Source organism: Cavia porcellus, unplaced genomic scaffold (assembly GCF_034190915.1).
Source record: "Cavia porcellus strain 051 isolate PalLab524CR breed Dunkin Hartley unplaced genomic scaffold, mCavPor4.1 scaffold_11, whole genome shotgun sequence".
In the NCBI taxonomy this organism is placed as follows: domain Eukaryota; kingdom Metazoa; phylum Chordata; class Mammalia; order Rodentia; family Caviidae; genus Cavia; species Cavia porcellus.
Genome location: NW_026947494.1, coordinates 30812260 through 30829563, shown reverse-complemented (window position 1 = coordinate 30829563; position 17304 = coordinate 30812260). Strand labels below are relative to the sequence as shown.

At 36.1% G+C, this 17304-nt stretch overlaps 1 protein-coding gene across 10 annotated transcripts in view; it reads left to right on the top strand.

Moving 5' to 3' along the window:
- Positions 1-17304, top strand: part of Cplane1 (ciliogenesis and planar polarity effector complex subunit 1) — a 129437-nt gene that overhangs the window by 84740 nt on the left and 27393 nt on the right. For 9 of the 10 annotated variants that reach the window (XM_063258085.1, XM_063258081.1, XM_063258084.1 and 6 more), the window contains 10 exons: positions 914-1080; positions 2391-2523; positions 3323-3374; positions 6280-6384; positions 8812-8889; positions 10123-10244; positions 10571-10766; positions 10954-11103; positions 13541-13797; positions 16463-16550. In XM_063258085.1, coding sequence (XP_063114155.1) covers positions 914-1080; positions 2391-2523; positions 3323-3374; positions 6280-6384; positions 8812-8889; positions 10123-10244; positions 10571-10766; positions 10954-11103; positions 13541-13797; positions 16463-16550 — 1348 coding nt within the window. The remainder of the gene's footprint in view (positions 1-913; positions 1081-2390; positions 2524-3322; positions 3375-6279; positions 6385-8811; positions 8890-10122; positions 10245-10570; positions 10767-10953; positions 11104-13540; positions 13798-16462; positions 16551-17304) is intronic. The other variant, XM_063258082.1, reaches the window with a different exon arrangement.

Sequence of the window (17304 nt, the reverse complement as noted above, 5' to 3'; positions counted from 1 at the left end):
ATCTCTGATCCATTTCAAATTTAGTTTAGTATGTGGTTAGAGATGTGGGTCTAGGTTCAGTTTCTATGTGGAAAGCCAGTTTTCCCAGCACTACTTATTAAAGATTCTAGTGAAGGTGTTTGGTCCATTTGTCAAAGATAAGGGAGCTGAGTGTGCTTGGAGTAGTTTCTGTATCTTCTGTTCCATTCATCATCAGGTTTTGTTTTGCCAGTGCCATGCTTTTTTCATCATAGTAGCTTTCTAATATAACTTCAGACTGGAGGTTATATTGCCCTCTGCCTTTCCCTTGTGGCCCAGATTTACTTTTGCTATTCTGGGTCTTAAGAGGAATTTCTTTTTTAAATTTATTAGAATAATATGACGAGTCCCCAAATTCCCATCACCCTACTTAAGGGTTATCAATATATAACAGATGTTTCATCTATAGTCTTGATTCCACTGCATTCTCCCTGTTTCAAATAACCTGAAACATTTAAACAAACTGTATAATTTTGTTCATGATTTTTTTCTGCAATTTTAAGAAGGAAAGTTTTTTAAATGTTGAAGTGCAATTTAATAGATAGGGACTTGTAGTTTAATTTCTGAGACAAGGTGACCCAGTTGAGGACCCAGTTGATGTAGCTCAGTAGTTAGGAGCTTATCTACCATTTGCAAGGGCCTGGCTTCAGTTCCCAGCACCCAAGAGAAACAAAACAAAAAATCCCAAAGCAAACAAAAACCAAAAACTACCTTGAAGTTGAAACTTTTATCACTTTAAAATACATGGTTCTTTACAATATGTATACTTATTATACCAGTCCAAGTTAATCTGTTACATTTGATTTGTTCAGAATTTAAACATAGTTTCTCAAATTTTTAATATAATGGATATTTGGGTTTTTAACTTTTTAATTTTGTGCTATCTTTCCTGTAGTACAAGAAGCCACAGCTTATTCCACTTGAAAATCTCACTGCATTTAAGCAAAGCCAACAAAAATTATCACATAATTTGTTTGAACAAGGTGATTCTCGTCACCTTCAGCTTCTAAAGGTCAAAATGGGACCATCCCAAATAATACAAGGAATGAACAGTAAAAAAAGGCAAGTTTGAAAAGAAATTTTATTTGATATCATATATCAGAAGGTCATTATTCATGGTCGTAGTCATAAAGATGGGCAGTATTGTGGTTTAGTCTCCTGGTTTGTATACATAATTTTTTGTATATTTGTCTAGATTGAATGTCATGTATTTAAAAATGTCTAGTAATGGAGAAAATTCCTGTATTGTGAGAAATACCACTTTTCTACTTTAACAAGGAATTCTTTGTTATTCATAGGCTAGAGGATTCTGTGTCATGTTTCTGTGCTAGTATAAGCAGCCATGTTTGCAGCACAAATATCCGATATCATACTATGCTCATACAATATCATACAATTTCACATTAACCAGACTGTAAAATCTATCGCCAGTATTCTTTCCAGAAAGGGTTACTTCCTTCCATCCTTTTCAGTTTTTTCCCTTAAGTCTTTCCTTTACCTTTTTGATATCTCTTTCCTCTTTGTTGGGATTTCACTGATGTAAGTGTATTTAACTGCCTTCAAATAGACAAGTGGGGCTGGGGATTTAGCTCAGCGGCATAAGCGCCTGCCTTGCAAGCAGGCAGTCGTGAGTTCGATCCCTGGTACCGATAAAAACGAAAAAGACCAAAAAAAAAAAAAGAAAACAAATAGACAAGTGGAGGTATGTGATAGAGTTTTTGGCATCAGGTTCAAATCTGCAGAAAAGAGAATTTGAAAATTATTTACATGCCTGCTGTGAGATTCCAGTGGCTAACACAGAATACTCAGTTCAGTTGTAGAGGAATTAGAAATAAATTTCAGGGGGCTGGGGATTTAGCTCAGCGGCATGAGCGCCTGCCTTGCAAGCAGGCGGTCGTGAGTTTGATCCCTGGTACCGATAAAAACCGAAAAAGACAAAAAAAAAAAAAAAAGAAATTTCAGGCTGGGGATTTAGCTCAGCAGCTCAAGCACTTGACTGGTAAGCGTGAGGTTATGAGTTTGATCCCTGTACCAAAAAAAAAGAAAGAAAGAAATTTCATGTCTTAGACCCTTTTTGTTTGTCTGTCTGTTTTGAAACAAGCTCTGTAGCCTGTGTAGTCCAGGCTGGCCTGGGACTTGCAATCCTCCTGCCTCAACCTCCCAAATGCTTGGATTACTGGAATGTGCCACCACAGTTGGCTTTATTTCTTTGATTTTTTGTTTATGTTTATTTGTATTTTACCAGAATGTATAATTAAATCCTATTAGAAAAAGCATACTTTTGATAACTGGCTTAATTTCATATAAAATGATGCAAAGGAGAAAAATTAATATACAGAGAATAAAGATATGTTTTATACTATTTTTAACAGGCAAAGAAGACGCGTTGAGAAAGAGCTACAAGAAAAAAGCTCTGAGACACACCAGAGAAAACCAAGTATGAGTTTCCGACCAGAAGAATGCCTCATTCATAGTGAGGACTCAGAAATGGTCATAAAACTCAAGGTAAAGATTAACTCCTGCAGATTCTTCCCTCATGTTTAGTATTCTTCACAGTTTGTTGAGTCTGCCAGGAGCTTCAGGTTGTGCTGCGAGCCTTCCCATCATTCAGTGTACAGATCCCTGCGTCCTCTCTCCACAAAACTGCACACCGAGTTGAGAGTGTGAAAAACATTCCAATGGCAAATCGAAGACTGTAGTTTAGGAGGTGATTTGTTTCATGTTTGAAATTACTTGTGGCTTTTTTTTCTTTCTCATCTCTTAATGCATGTATGTTATGTGATTTAGGCTTCTTTCATTATAGTTTCATCTATTTTTGAGATACTTCTGATATTTCCACACATTTCTGTAACATGAGTTTTTAAATGCTTGTTAATTTGCAGACTGTCTACCTCGCCATTTGGTTGACAGTAGATTAAATAAACAGAGACTTAATTTTATTTTACATGGATTTTTAAACAGCACCTTTTTAAAGTCCTCAGGATTATGTCTGGAGACACTTAAAATGTGGTCCATAAAAGATTTTGGCAGGCTGAGGGAACATCTGAGTATCAAAGCTACCCTGCAGTGGAGAATTGCATGTGCTAACCTAGTAATTCTGTGTTAAATTGAAACATGCTTTTTTATTTTTGACTTGTGAATTTCACATTACTTTGACAAAGCAAAATAACCTCATAAGTAAATTTGCCTAAATTTGGCCCTGTATCTATGAGTCCAACAATCTAGGTAGCAATTGAATGTTGTTTTCCAAAATAATAAATGTCTTGGAGTTAACCTTAGATTGGTTATTTGGGAATTCATCTAGGAACAAGAACATCGTGGTTCTCAGGCTTTGGATAATTTCAACATTCCTTTTGGTAAGTATACACAAGATTAATGTTTTAAGTTTTGAGTTAATATCATTGTTCTAAAAATAAATATAAGGTGAACTTTTTCATGTTATTTTTTGACTAGATGGAGGGGGTTGGTTTGATGTTTCATCCAATATGTCCTAGGTTGACAATATGGCCCAAAGGCCAGATTATGCAGTGCTTGTTTATGTAAATGCAGCTGTATTGAAACATAGTCAATGCCTGTTTGTCACATAATATCACTGCTTTCATACTATATTATAGTAGGGTACTTACAGCAAAGACCATGTGATAGTTAAGCTTAATTGTCAACTTGTTTGGCTTGGGAGCTGCCTGGGAGATTAGTAAAACAGGCTTCTGGGTATGTTTTGGTAGATCCTGGAGGCATGACCTTAGGTCCTCCTTTCTGGTGTTTATTCCCCTTCACTGCCTTGATGAACTGAGCAGCTTTGCTATGCCCTTCTTACACAGTGTCTGTGCCTTGGAACCAGCCAATTATGGGCTGAAACCATGAGCCAAATTAAACGTCTCCTTTAAGTTGTGTTTGTCAGATACGTTTTTTTCCCCAGCAAGAGGAAAGCTGACTAATACAGACCAGAAGGCCCACAAATCCTTACTATTTACAGAAAATGTTTGCATTGCAACAGTCCAATAAACTAGAATCTCAAGATATAAGACATTTAAAAGGAAATTATGGAAAAATATGCCTAGAATTCAATTAATCATAGAAAATGTATACACATTACAATAAAGGACTAATTTATGGGTGGAAAATCATATCTTTTCTTCAACTACTTCTTGCTCCTTGAATTTTATATTCCCTAAGTATTACTCCTCAGTAATACCTCCTCAATTTACTCCTGGGCTTGTCAGAGCAGTTATGCTCATGACTTCAGCTCTTAGATATTTTCATAGTTATAAATACTCATGTAGTCATTCATTTTTATTTCATTTACCTTAAGTAAATTAATAGGTCCATTTTGTAAATTACCATTCTCCTGATAGTGGTACCACTATTGTATTGACTGATCTAGAGTTTTACCTTCAAAGCCACTCTGGATTTATTTCTCATCTCCAATTCCCTGAATTCACTTCCTGCCTGGATCCACCCTTCCTTTCTCAAGGCCACTGACCTGCTTAGCATCAGTCTTTCACTTTCTAATCCATCTATAGTTCTTCTTTCCCAGTCATCATAAAACTACTTTCTTTTTCACTCTTAATAAGATTTTTTCACTCTTTCAAGGTAAAACATAAATATTAAAGAAAAGTTACAAAATGCAAACAAGGATCAAGATATTAAAATGTACCATCTATCTCAATATAACCAGTGTTAATATTCTTTCAGGTTTCATTATATAAACATCATTACACATGTATACCTGCAAATACATACACTTCTGTGCTTACAACTTACTTGTTTTTAGATACTATTATAGTAAATATATTCCTATATCACTAGATATTCTTTTTTTTTTTTTTTGTATTGGGGATTGACTCATGACCTTGTACTTGCCAGGCAGGCACTTACACCTCTGAGCTAAATCCCCTGCCCTCACTAGATATTCCTATACGGTGTTAATCTGACGGATGTCTATTGTGTCATAGCAAATAGCAGTTCTCTGATAAACAGTTAGTGTTCTGCAGGATTGATTTAAGTTGTTGGTTATTATGATTAAACTTAATTTCCAGCCCAGGCTAGGTAGATAAGGGGTTGATAGTTCTAATCTTCTAACCAAGTTTTTGGTTCTCCTGGTGCCCAAGTCCATCCTGAAGCTATCTAGCAGTCTGCCAGGGTCACCTTGTTAACATAATCACAGGTATAATGAGGAGGAACTCATTATGAATAAAAAAAAGATGCTTCTTTCACTCAGGAAATTCTGAGGTTGCAAAAAACTGTGCCTGAAACTAAGGATGAAGACAAATAAGTTTTTTGTTATACTACAGGGTTTTTTTTGTTTGTTTGTTTGTTTGTTTCTATCTTTCTATTTTGGGTTTTTTTGGGTGAGGGGCTACCGGGAATTGAACTCAGAACCTTGTACTTGCCAGCCAGGCACTGTGACAGTGAATTATATCCCTGGCCCTGTATCACAGTTTATAATGATATTGTTACCTACCTAATCTCTCCAATCATCTCCCAAGGAAAATCCAAATGTAAGCCCAAGCTGCCATAATGTACTTTGAACTTTGATTGTACTTCCTACTGAATTTTTCTGCAGTGGTAAAAATTGCCTTGAGTTCAGGATATGAAGTCTAAATTCTTCGCACCCATTCCCAAATTGGTTTATTTCCTGTGGTTTTTATCTTTGTATTAATAGCAGCCTAACCAAAAAAGCCAATATTCTGAATTCCACCTTTTCCCTTCCCTTTGCCTTTGCCCACTCATCTAGTCAACACCCAGTTCTTGTCTGCTTCACTTCATTTATAGTTCCTAAGTTTATCCTCTCACTGTTTAAACTACTTCAGCAGCCTCATCTGACTGATTGCCTTCAGTTATATCCACTCAAACTGTTTTCCACAAATGGGCTGCATGTCTTTTGTCAGAACAGTAATCTGACCCTGTCACTCCTTTTTAGCAACTTTTTTTTTTAATCGGTACGGGGGATCGAACTCATGACCACACACTTGCAAGGCAGGCGCTTATGCTGCTGAGCTAAATCCCCAGCCCCTTTTTAGCAACTTTTACTGGATCTTCATTAACCAAGTCAATGTCTAGCTTTTTAGGCAACAGAATTCTCTGCAGTTTTTGTTTTCATTTGAGATTGAGTTTATAAACCATCCTCATGCAGAATACTCTGGTAATATACCAACCTTTGGTAATATACTAACCTCTCTTGAGTACTATGCATCTGTGCTCCCAGTAACATGTTGGCTGCTTAATGATTGCTTGTAATGTTTTGTTATATTTTTTAAGAAATGCTACAAGATGACATTAATACTTCAGCTGCATTGCATTTCATGGCCTCTGTACAAAAAAAAGCCATAGGAAGTCAGGATGCAAGTACAAATACAGAGCCAGGTAAATACTAATTTTTTTCATTCACAAATTTGACATAGGTAAGATAATTATACTTTAAGGCAGTGATTTAACTAGAATTTAAAATTACATGATAGGGCTGGAGATTTAGCTCAGCGGCATAAGCAAATGTGCTTTGCAAATGTGGGGTTGTGAGTTTGATGCCTGGTACCAAAAAAAAAAAAAAAAAAGAAGAAGAAGTAAAATTACATGATATTTGTGATATTTCCCAAGCCAGGGGAAATTAGAATTTGAATTTTTGACAATTTAGGTAAAACATAATGCAAGCCGGGCGTGGTGGCACACTTCTGTAATCCCAGCACTTAGGATGCTGAACCAGGAGAATCATTCCCAAATTAGAGACCAGCCTGTACTACAAAGTGAGCCCAAGGCCAGCCTGAACTGCATTAAAAGACCATGTCTCAAAAATACAAAAAAAAAAAAAGCGCAATAAAAATATTTGTTCAGAACTGACCTGGATTATATCCCAAATCAGTAGATACAGTGTTTTCAATTGGATTCTCTGGCCCTAATTGCCTTCACTTGAAATTGTGCCTAAAGCTGAGGACCTGAAATAAAGCTGAGCTCCAAATATAACTGGATTTGGGTTAGTGTGGAGGGCTATGACCTGTTTCTAAAAGTAGAGAAAGTATTGGAAGATCTGCATTTATTGCTGGACAAACATCATTAATATAGCTAATCATAGCCAATTATGGTGGCACACACCTGTAATTCTAACACTTGGGAGGCAGGAGAATCTGTCACATGTTTAAGGTCAGCCTGGGCTACAAAACAAGACTGTGTCTTAACCAAAAAAAAAAAAAAAAAAAAAATCATTATGAACATGATCATGAATAGTGTGCTGCTATTATGTGCCCGTAATCCTTTTTTTTTTTTTGACTCTGTCAAGTTTCTTTTCCTTGTGTAAGAACCTTTTAAAACCTTTTTAAACCCCCTCTAATTCTGTCTAACTTATAAAGTATTGACATTATTTTTAAAGTAAATGATCACTTTAGACATTTTGGATAAGATAGCAAGCTATTGCAAAAATGAAAATTAACCAGAATCATACCACTTAGCATAACATTTTGGGATTATTTTTTCTTTCAGTTGTTTGAGTATTTTATATAGTTAAGTAAAGTAATATAAAGGAGAGATGTCTTCTCTGAGCGTCTTGAATTCTTATCATTTCTCTAGTCTTCCCCTAGCATTTTCCTAAGAGTTTAACCCTCATGAATCTCAGTGTTATTTTTTCCACATACCTCAAGAAACTCTTAGAGTATATCTTTAGCATATTATTTCATTGTATTATATCTGCATCCCAGTACATCTTTGCTGCAATACTGAAGGTAATTCAGGTCTGTGGTCAATATTATTTCTTACATACTAATGAATAAAAGCCATGTTAGTTATGAAGTGATACTTGAAAGGTTTTATAATTTATAAGAATCCTTGATGCATTGTTACTAGAGCGTTTAAGAGTTACTTGATGTTTGGAAAAATTAGATGAGCTGGGCACCATTTTTCCTTATTTGCAATAATGTACTAAAGTTTCTTGGTATCTGAAAATTCATCCACCTCCAGCAAATAAATAAAAATTTGGAGAATAAGGGATACTTGTATTTTATTTTATATCCTTTTTGTCTCATCTTGATTTTTACTCACCTTCTTATGTCATTAAAAAGCATATTACTTTTCTAGCATATTACTTTTTCTAGCTGTGCCATAAAATATTTAACCAATTTCTTATTGAATGCACTAGGCAGTTTCTGGTTTTTTCTATAATGTAAGTAATGGTTCAGCAAATATCTTCCTAATAAGGACTTTTTTTGGGTCATTACTATGAGTTAGCTAACTTTTTTTACTTTGTTCACCTAATAATCTTTAAAAAGGCATCATGTTGTGGGTGTTGGGGTTTTTTGTTTGTTTGTTTGTTTGTTTTGTTTTTTGTCTTTTTGAGATAGGGTCTCACTTTGCAGTTCAGGCTGGCCTTAAGCTCACTTTGTAGCCTAGGCTGATCCCAGATTCACAGTGATCCTCCTGCCTCAGCCTCCCAAATACTAGCATTACACCCAGTTTTATGGGTTTTTTCCTTGAACAAGGCTGAACATAAATAAGAGATTTTTTGATTAAATGCTATTTATTTGAGAAACATTGTTTAGATGTTCTTGCCCAATGATGTCTTTGTGAGAAACTCGTAGGCCCTTTGCCTTGCTGCTGTGTAAGTCTTTTAAAGTTAGCACAGTGTTTACTGTGATTTACTCTGGTAAATGCTTGTGACATCTGAAATTATATTATGTAAAAATTAAATTGTTAAACTGTCGATCTACTTTCCTACCACCTTTCATGTATAATGTCTGTGTGCAGTCATATTTTTTTCTTGTGTTTGTGAAATTCCTTTTTTTTTCCCCTTCAAATTTTCCAATGTAGTACAAGATAAGGAAGCTGCTTCTCAAGAAGTTATATCTGAAAGTGGTAAAAATCAACAAATCATTTCATGTGTCCCAGGTAAGATTTCATTTTTGTTTTTTTTCTGATAGTAGTTTGACTTACTACAAGTTAAATCTGTATGATGCTATAGCTGGAGTACAATCCTTGGTTTTTAAAAAAAGGTGGAGGGGAGTTACACCATTTGTCTGACTGAATAGAGGTGAATGACAAATATTTTCAAGGTTTTTTTCTTAGTTTTTCAGGTAACCTATAATTTCAATTCAAGCCTTGGTACTATTAAGTTGTTAAAATTGAGTTTCCAGGTACTCAGTAGGAGAATGAGTTATAATTTACACATGAAATTTGAAAATAATGCTTTACTATAATCGAAGTGCTAGAAAATAAGATTAGAGTTGTGGAACAAAAAGAACAGAATGATACTGTCTGCTGACCTACCCAGTGGCTGCCCTAAGTTTGTTTGTTGGATTGCTTTTAGCCCTGTGGTTTACTGTGGAATAAGAAGCAGATAGTGTTTGAAATTCAGATGTTAAAACATTTTAAGTGGTCAAATTCAGCTATGGGCTGTAACTAAACTAAAAGTCACTGAATGGTACCCATTTAAAGAGTATGAATTATATCTCTCAATTAAAAGAAAAATGACAAAAAAAAAAAGAAAAGAAAAATGACAACTGTTGAAAATTTTTTAAATGTATTTATAGCTTTATTCCTAAAATCTGACCTGTAAAAATCTTCAACATAAAATAAACATAACAATATATCTGAATATGAAAATAGGAAATTATAGCATTGTCTTGACTTTTTTTTTTTTTGAAACGGTGTCTCCCTGTGTACTGTAGGCTAGCCTTGAACTTACTATATAGCCCAGCTGACCTCAGACTAATGGTGATCCTCCTGCTTAACCTTAGCTTCCTGAGTGCTGCGATTACAGGCATGTGCCACCACACTTGGCCTTTGACATAATTTCAATACATTATTATTATTGCAGATCATTCATATAAGGAATATAATATTCATCTTCATCTAATTATGACTTTAGAGTAAATTACCCTTAAAATAGAAAAAAAAATTATTTATACCCATGAAGCTTTAACTTAGAGTTGCAGGAAATAATACATTTTAGGTCCATTGCTAACTTGTTCGTATAAAATTAATGATTTACAGGTATGTGTGACTATTCGTTACATTCCTGATTTTTCTTTTTTTGGGGGGGGGGTGTTTATTGGGAATCAAACTCAGGACCTCACACTCACCAGGCAGGCTACATTCCTAATTTTTCTTCTTTATTTTCAGAACATGAACCTTTGAATGATCCTCAGCTGCTGATACCAGATGTGTATCTAAATGTCAGACTTTCCAGTGAAATATCAGAGAAACCTTTGTGTCCTTCAGTGCCTCATACAGTAGCAAATGTGGTTTGTGCATTCAGAAATCTTAATAACTTTTTGCTAAAATTTATTGTCATAATCCAGGTGTGATATTCAATTATATAGGTTATGTAGGTGAATTGTTGCTAAAAATCTCAGATATATAGCTCTTTAGGAAACATCAAAAAGAATTTATTATGCCCCAAAATATTGCAAACTAAACCAGTAATACATACTTCTTGCAGCTTTCTCCAAGTATATAAACATACAAAAGCTATTTTTGCTTATTACTAGTAAGAATAAAGGATTAAAACTTTTTTTGGGAGCGTGGCCATCTAAAGTAAAAATTATGATTGTTACATGTTTTGACTCAGGTGGGACACACTTACATCAATGTGATTGACATTGAAGCTGGTGATCTGCAGGAACTGCCTGTGGGAGAAGAGTCAGCAAATGAGGGTGCTACCAATCAGCAAAGCAGTCACCTAGCCATCCCATCATCCGAGGAGTTACATTGTATGGCAGCGTCAGCCACCAATGCTGTTCTCTCTCACAATTCTAAGAGTGAAGGTAATAACTTGCTACTTTTTAAATAAAATACATTTTGAAAAAGTATATAGCATAGCATTGTTATCACTACTCAAATCTTTACCTCTCCTACAAACTCACTGCACTTTTAGATATTGATGTTCACATTCAGAAATGTTCTTATTTAGAAGTTTGGTGTCAATCTTGGTGCCTTTCATATTCTTGATAGAATCTGCCAATTCCACTGTGGATTTATTTTCTAAACCTGGAAAAGTGGCTCCAACCTACCTGGAAGGAAAAAGCTGGAAAATAGATGATAAGGAAGTGAAGGAGCCTGGGATTTCCTCAGCAGCACCAGCACACAGACAGCAGGACAAAGGTGAACAGCAAAATGTGCGCCTTGACCTACTCCTTCCCTGAATTCCTGTCATGTTAGAAATAGGTACTAAAATTTGGTAAATGCAAAGGAAACCTAGAAAATAGTTTTCATGCACCAAATCTTTCCTGTGATTAAGAAAAATGGGAAGGGTAGATAGCAAGGTCCTATGAGAGCTAAGTTCCAAATAGGTAAAGGAGGAGTACATAGATAATTGCCATGACAGCATTATCATCCTTTTCTCATAGAAAGGCTTATCTTAAACCAGACTGAAAGACAACAGGTGATGCTTTTGTTCACTAAGTCACGTTTTTTTAGAGCACACTTTCGAATAATCTGTTCTTCACAAAACTTCTATAAGTTAGAAACAATAAGCATCATAATTTTCCTTTTATTCTATGAACACTAAGTTAGAGATACTGAGGCTAAAGAAGAGAGGCATGCCAGCTGTCAGCCTGTGGCGGGGAAAAGATAGATAGGGGTGAAATCAAGCATGGTTGCACAGGTCTGTAATCCCAGCACTTGGGAGATTGAGGCAGGAGGATCACCACAAGTTCAAGGCCAGCCTGGGCTACAATGTGAAGCAAGACCTTGTCTTAAAAACAAACAAAACAAAGGTTTGGTTATGATACATCTTGGTAAGAGCTGTGATGGCAGGATAGGTAATTTTATAGGTACAGTAGCATCTCATCTACATCAGGAGATGTTTGAGGCCATTTAGAGGAATCATAAAGGAACACAGGATTTATAGCAAGGGGTACATTTAGACTGAGAATTGATTATATAGTGACACAGAAGTTTGATGGAGCCTTTAGAGAAGAAAAGTGTGTACCATTATTGATCATATTGACATTTAGACTTTTTTCCCCCTGCATTTAGACTTTTTTTTTTGTCTTTTTCTTTTTTATTGGTACCGGAGATCGAACTCACAACTGCCTGCCTGTAAGGCAGGCGCTTATGCCGCTGAGCTAAATCCCCAGCCCTGCATTTAGACTTTAAAAGTGAAGACATTGGCGATACATCAAAAGGTTTTAGATAAAAAAAAAAAAAGAATAATATCCAATTAATGTTTACTGTTTCTAGCTGGGCATGGTATTGCACACTTACAATCCCAGCTACTCAACTAAAGTAGGAGGATAATACATTAAAGGTCAGCCTAAACAACTTCGTGAGATCTTGTCTCAAAATAAAAAGGGTTAGTGCTATACTTTAGTGATCTCTGGGTTCAGCACCCAGTATTGTGAGAACAAAAATGTTTTTCAAAGGCCTATGTAAAATATGGATTATGTATGAGCTAAATAGGGCACTGTTTTCTGTCCATCTATTGTTTTTTGATGTGTGGGTGGGTGATTGATTAGTTGATTAAGAAATTGACAGAGTGTCTCACTATTAGGTCAGGCTGACCTTGAACACACTGTGTGAGTCTTAGCTTTCCAAGTACTGGGATTACAGGCATGTACCACCACTCCCATTCTTTGATCTGTTGTTAAAGTGCACGTTAAACAATGATGGTAGGAATGGTGGTATTTAGGAGGCCAAATTATCAATACTTGGTATCACTTTGGACCTGAAAGAAAGACAGAAACCTTAACTGACCCAGGCCCCTGACCTTGGAAATAGGGTGAATGATATTGCTCTTCACTGAGGAACATGAAAGAGGAAACAAATTAGAGAAATGATGAGTTTAGTTTGAAATGCTCGTGGGGCAACCCAGCTAGATGTTCAGCTCATAAGGGTTCTCCATGGCTGTGGAAGTCATCTGTGCATCAGTGACATCACTGGGAGGGGGTGAGAAGAGTGAGCAGAGGTGTGAGCTCCTACTCAGAAAAACCGGTGTGTAAAGGCAGAAAGAAAAGAGGAGGGGGGCTGGTAGGAGAGTACATTTAAGAAAGAGTATGTTTCAAATTCAGTACAGTCCTTGGCTTTGATACTGGCTTGGGGTGTTTAATGTTAGTGTTTGCCTGAGACCCCCAAATAAGGTTGGTAGTAGCCAATACTACACCCACCTTTTAGTGTGTGGTGGTATTGGCTTTCAGTTATAATTTCAAAAAGTAATAAACAAGGCCGAGGATTTAGCTCAACAACACAAGCACTTGTCTGGCAAGTGCAAGATCATGAGTTCGATCCCCAGTACCAAAAACAAAAGTCATAAACAATAAAATTTCAGTATGATGGAGTATGCTCATAAGAGGATAAAAAAAAACAAAACTGCTTTGGATGTAAAGCTTTGTTACCAATATTATTAAGCATCCTTTTTTCACAACAAAGACAAATTTCACAGGTCTAGAAGCTAAAACAGAATTTGCAAATATAGTAAATTAAAACCAGTTTGGAAAGTAATGTGATAATTGACTTAAAATTAGGTTATCAAAAATGGTATCTTTTATGCCTGCCTCTTCCTTAGTTATAATCAGTTCTGACTTTTTAAATTAATATTTAGATCTGCTTAAACAAGCTTTCCAGTTCAAACAGCAGAGCACAGAGGCTGACTCTGCAGAAGGCTATGTGCTGAGGAGCCTGCTGCAGAATGTCCCTGAAGCTCGCCCTGCACCAAACTCCACAGCGGCTTGCCGACTGCAGCTTCTCTCTGCTGAGCTTCAGAAGATTGACGAACAGCTGTTGGCAGTGCGGAACATTGCAGAAAATATAGAGCGGGACTTCTCCAGGCCTGATATGGTAAATCTACAGCATGAAAAGGTATTCTTTATTTTTAGTTTTGTCATTTGTACCTGGGTTGTTAGATTTGTAATGTTACATAATTTTAGACACTTGATCTTTTGAAACTATGTGAAATTTGGTTTATGTCAATTTGAGCTCCTGAAATTCAATATTATTAACATGTAGACCAGATAATATATTTTTGGGGGGTAGTGCTGGGAGCAAATCTAGAGTCTTGCACATACTAGGGAAGCCTGAACTACATAGCAAGACCCTGTCTGAAAAAAACAAAAAAAAAGAAAGAAAGGAAAAAAGTACTGTCTTTATATTTGAAATTCTTTTCAGTTTCTTTTAAATATTTTATGGAAGAAAACAAATTACCATTTTCTTAAACATTTTCTGTGTCTTTTAGAAAGTATTATAATTGAGCTGAGGGCAGTGACTCAGGAGGCTGAGGCAGAAAGAGCATGAGTTTGAGGCCAGCTGCTTAGCAAGACTCTATCTCAAAAATAAAAGTATTCATAATAAATGAATGTTTATAGTGATAGATAAAATGGTAAAAAAGGGGGCTGGGGATTTAGCTCAGCGGCATAAGCACCTGCCTTGCAAGCAAGCGGTCGTGAGTTCGATCCCCGGTACCAATTAAAAAAAAGTATAAAAAATAATTGTTTTACCAAAATCGGTGTCTGACCCCCCACCCCGTTTTTGTCTTGCTGTATTTCCTAGGCTGATCTTGAACTTCTGGGCTCAGGTGATTCTCTTAGCCTGCTTAGTAGCTGAGACTGTAGGTTTGAGCCACTGTGTCTGGCTCTATTCTTTTTTTAAAGAAGAAAAATTTATGTAATAAAGTGTAAAGAACAAATATTAAAATATATATTAAATGTGTTGAAGCCTAATATTGAATAATGCCAGTTAATCTGCAGGGTAAGAGTTTTATGTTGGCTTGGAGCTGGGCTTAGTATATGCTAAGCAGATGCTGTACTATTGAGTTACATCCCCAGCCTAGAATTCCATTTTCATGTTTCATTCATTGGGTTTTTTTGTTTGTTTGTTTTGAGATAGGGTCTTTCTGTGTAGTTAAGGCTGGTCTCAACCTTGAAGCGATCTACCTGCCTTAGCCTCCAGAGCACTGAGATTATAGGCCTGTGCCTCCGCACCTAGCTAGAATTCCACCTTTGACTTACCTAAAAAAGTAGTCCAGGTAGCTAATGTATTGATTTTTTTCAATATATGTATAATAGGTTTATAAAAATTATATATATTTTTCAGTATATGTTTCAGTATATATATATCTCAAGAAATGTTTGAGTCATATTAAACATGTTTATCTCCATAAACACTTAGCAAAGGCACTCAAAGTCTTTTTGTCTAGCTTTTTCAGAGACACAGTACATTATTATTATCTGTAGTCACCATGGATTTTTTTTTGTTTTTTGTACCAGAAATCAAACTCAGCCTTGCATTTGCCAGGCAGGCATTATGCTGCTGAGCCACATCCTTGGCCCTGTTAAGTAGTCACCATGTTATGTGGTGGCCCACCAAACCCCTTCCTCCTGTCTTAACTGTTATTAAAGTATCCTTGATCAGTCTTTCCCACTCCTACCCCAACTCTCCTTGACCTTTGTCCATTCCATCCTCAGCTTCTATGAGATCAACTCTTCTAGAGCCTACATCTGAGGGGAGATCATGTGGTACTTGTGTTTTTTGTGCCTAGCTTATTTCATTTAACCAATCTAGTTGCATTTACATTGTTATAAATGAAATAATTTCATTCTTTTTATGGCTGAATAGTATTCCATTATGTAAACCCACATTTTAAAAATCTAACCGTAGATAGTTTCAAAGAATTTTAAAGACATTTGCTCAGTCCGTAAGTATGTAAATCTTCCAGGATGACTATTTGAAAGAAATATCTTTAATGGGGCTGGGGATTTAGCTCAGCGGCATAAGCGCCTGCTTTCCAAGCAGGCAGTTGTGAGTTCGATCCCTGGTACTGATAAAAACGAAAAAGACCAAAAAAAAAAAAGAAATATCTTTAACTCAAATGACAGGTTTGGTCTATTTGTTTAAAATGAACTCCCCCTGTTATAATATCTACATCAGCACAAACATATTGACTTATATAGTTAAGAAGAGCCTGCAGGCCTAGAGGCCTAGGAACACTATAAACAAACACTGACCAGCAGCCTAGAACAGCTGGGTTGAAATCTGTATTCTGTCAGTAAGAAAATCACTGAATCTTTGGTCCTCATTCCCTCATCTGTAAATGGAAGGTTTTATCTGGGTGGTAAAGTTTCTTTCATATTCCAAAATTATATGCTACTATTTCCAAAGTCTCTTAAAAAGATTAAATTAGGCTCCAAGGTTGGTTGTGGTGGTACACACCTGTAATCTCAGCACTTGAGAGGCTGAGACACGAGGATCACTGCAAATTTGAAGCCAGCCAAGGCTGTATAGTGAGTTCAAGGCCAGCCAAGACTATAGCAAAACCCTGTCTCCAAAAAGGGTGGAGGGCAAAAAAAAAAAAATTTCCTCCTCTTTATCAGTCCTAATAGTTCATGTTGGATTTAGCTCCATTTCATTTATTAGTTCCATTAATGTAAATCTTTGAAATTTATATAAAATGGTCTATGATATTTTAAAATTATCCAAGTATAAAATTTAAAGCAATTGTTTTGTGGTGTGTCTTTTTCTTTTAAAACAGGTCGGAGAGGTAGACCACATTGAATTATCTTCTGGCCCAGAATTTGAAACAGCATTAGCTTCAAAAGCTGTTAGCATTTCTAAAGAAGGTTTGTGGAGTTGTGGGCCCAAAGCCTGGCTTAGTCTGAAAGAAAAGGCATTGCTTTTTGGAGTGCCATCCCTAGAAATCATTTTCAGAAAGAGGCTGAAGTTATTGGCCCCTCTGTTTTTGATTAAATTTGGTTTTTTTCTTTTGTTTTGTTTTTGTCTTTTTGTGGGGGAACAGGGAGACTGGAATCAAATCCAGGACTTCACACGTGCTAACTGCACTTTAAGCCCAGCCCTCAGGATTATTTTTGTAATAATGAGACTGGTTCCTACTGTAAGGCCATTTTAGATTTTTTTTTTCTTCTGAGATACTAATAACCTATTCTGGCTTTTATGCCAGAACTGTGCCAAGTGGCCTAGATCTTAGTTTCTGAGTTCTGAGCCACTGACTACAGACTCTGAAGGCCGCAGACCTTTTTGGTAAGGTTGCTGGTATTTGAGGTCCAATTAAACAGCCAAGCGGTGGGTGGACTGTTTCATTTTATTGAAAGATTGAAATTAGGGTACTTACGTTTTCATAGTCTCCTGTATTTGTAATTGCTTATACAGTATTTGCATTTTTAAATTTTACTTTTGTTACCTCTTCCATTTTGGGGAGGTTAATTTGTTGGCTTTTTCCTAACTCCATTTTTTTCTTAGTAACTATGTGTATTCAATGTTAAACATGTTCCTCCATGGACCTAGCCAAGGATATTGACATGACATTTGGTGTGTTTAGGTCTACATAATTTTATTAAGTGGATTTGGGCTGTGTTT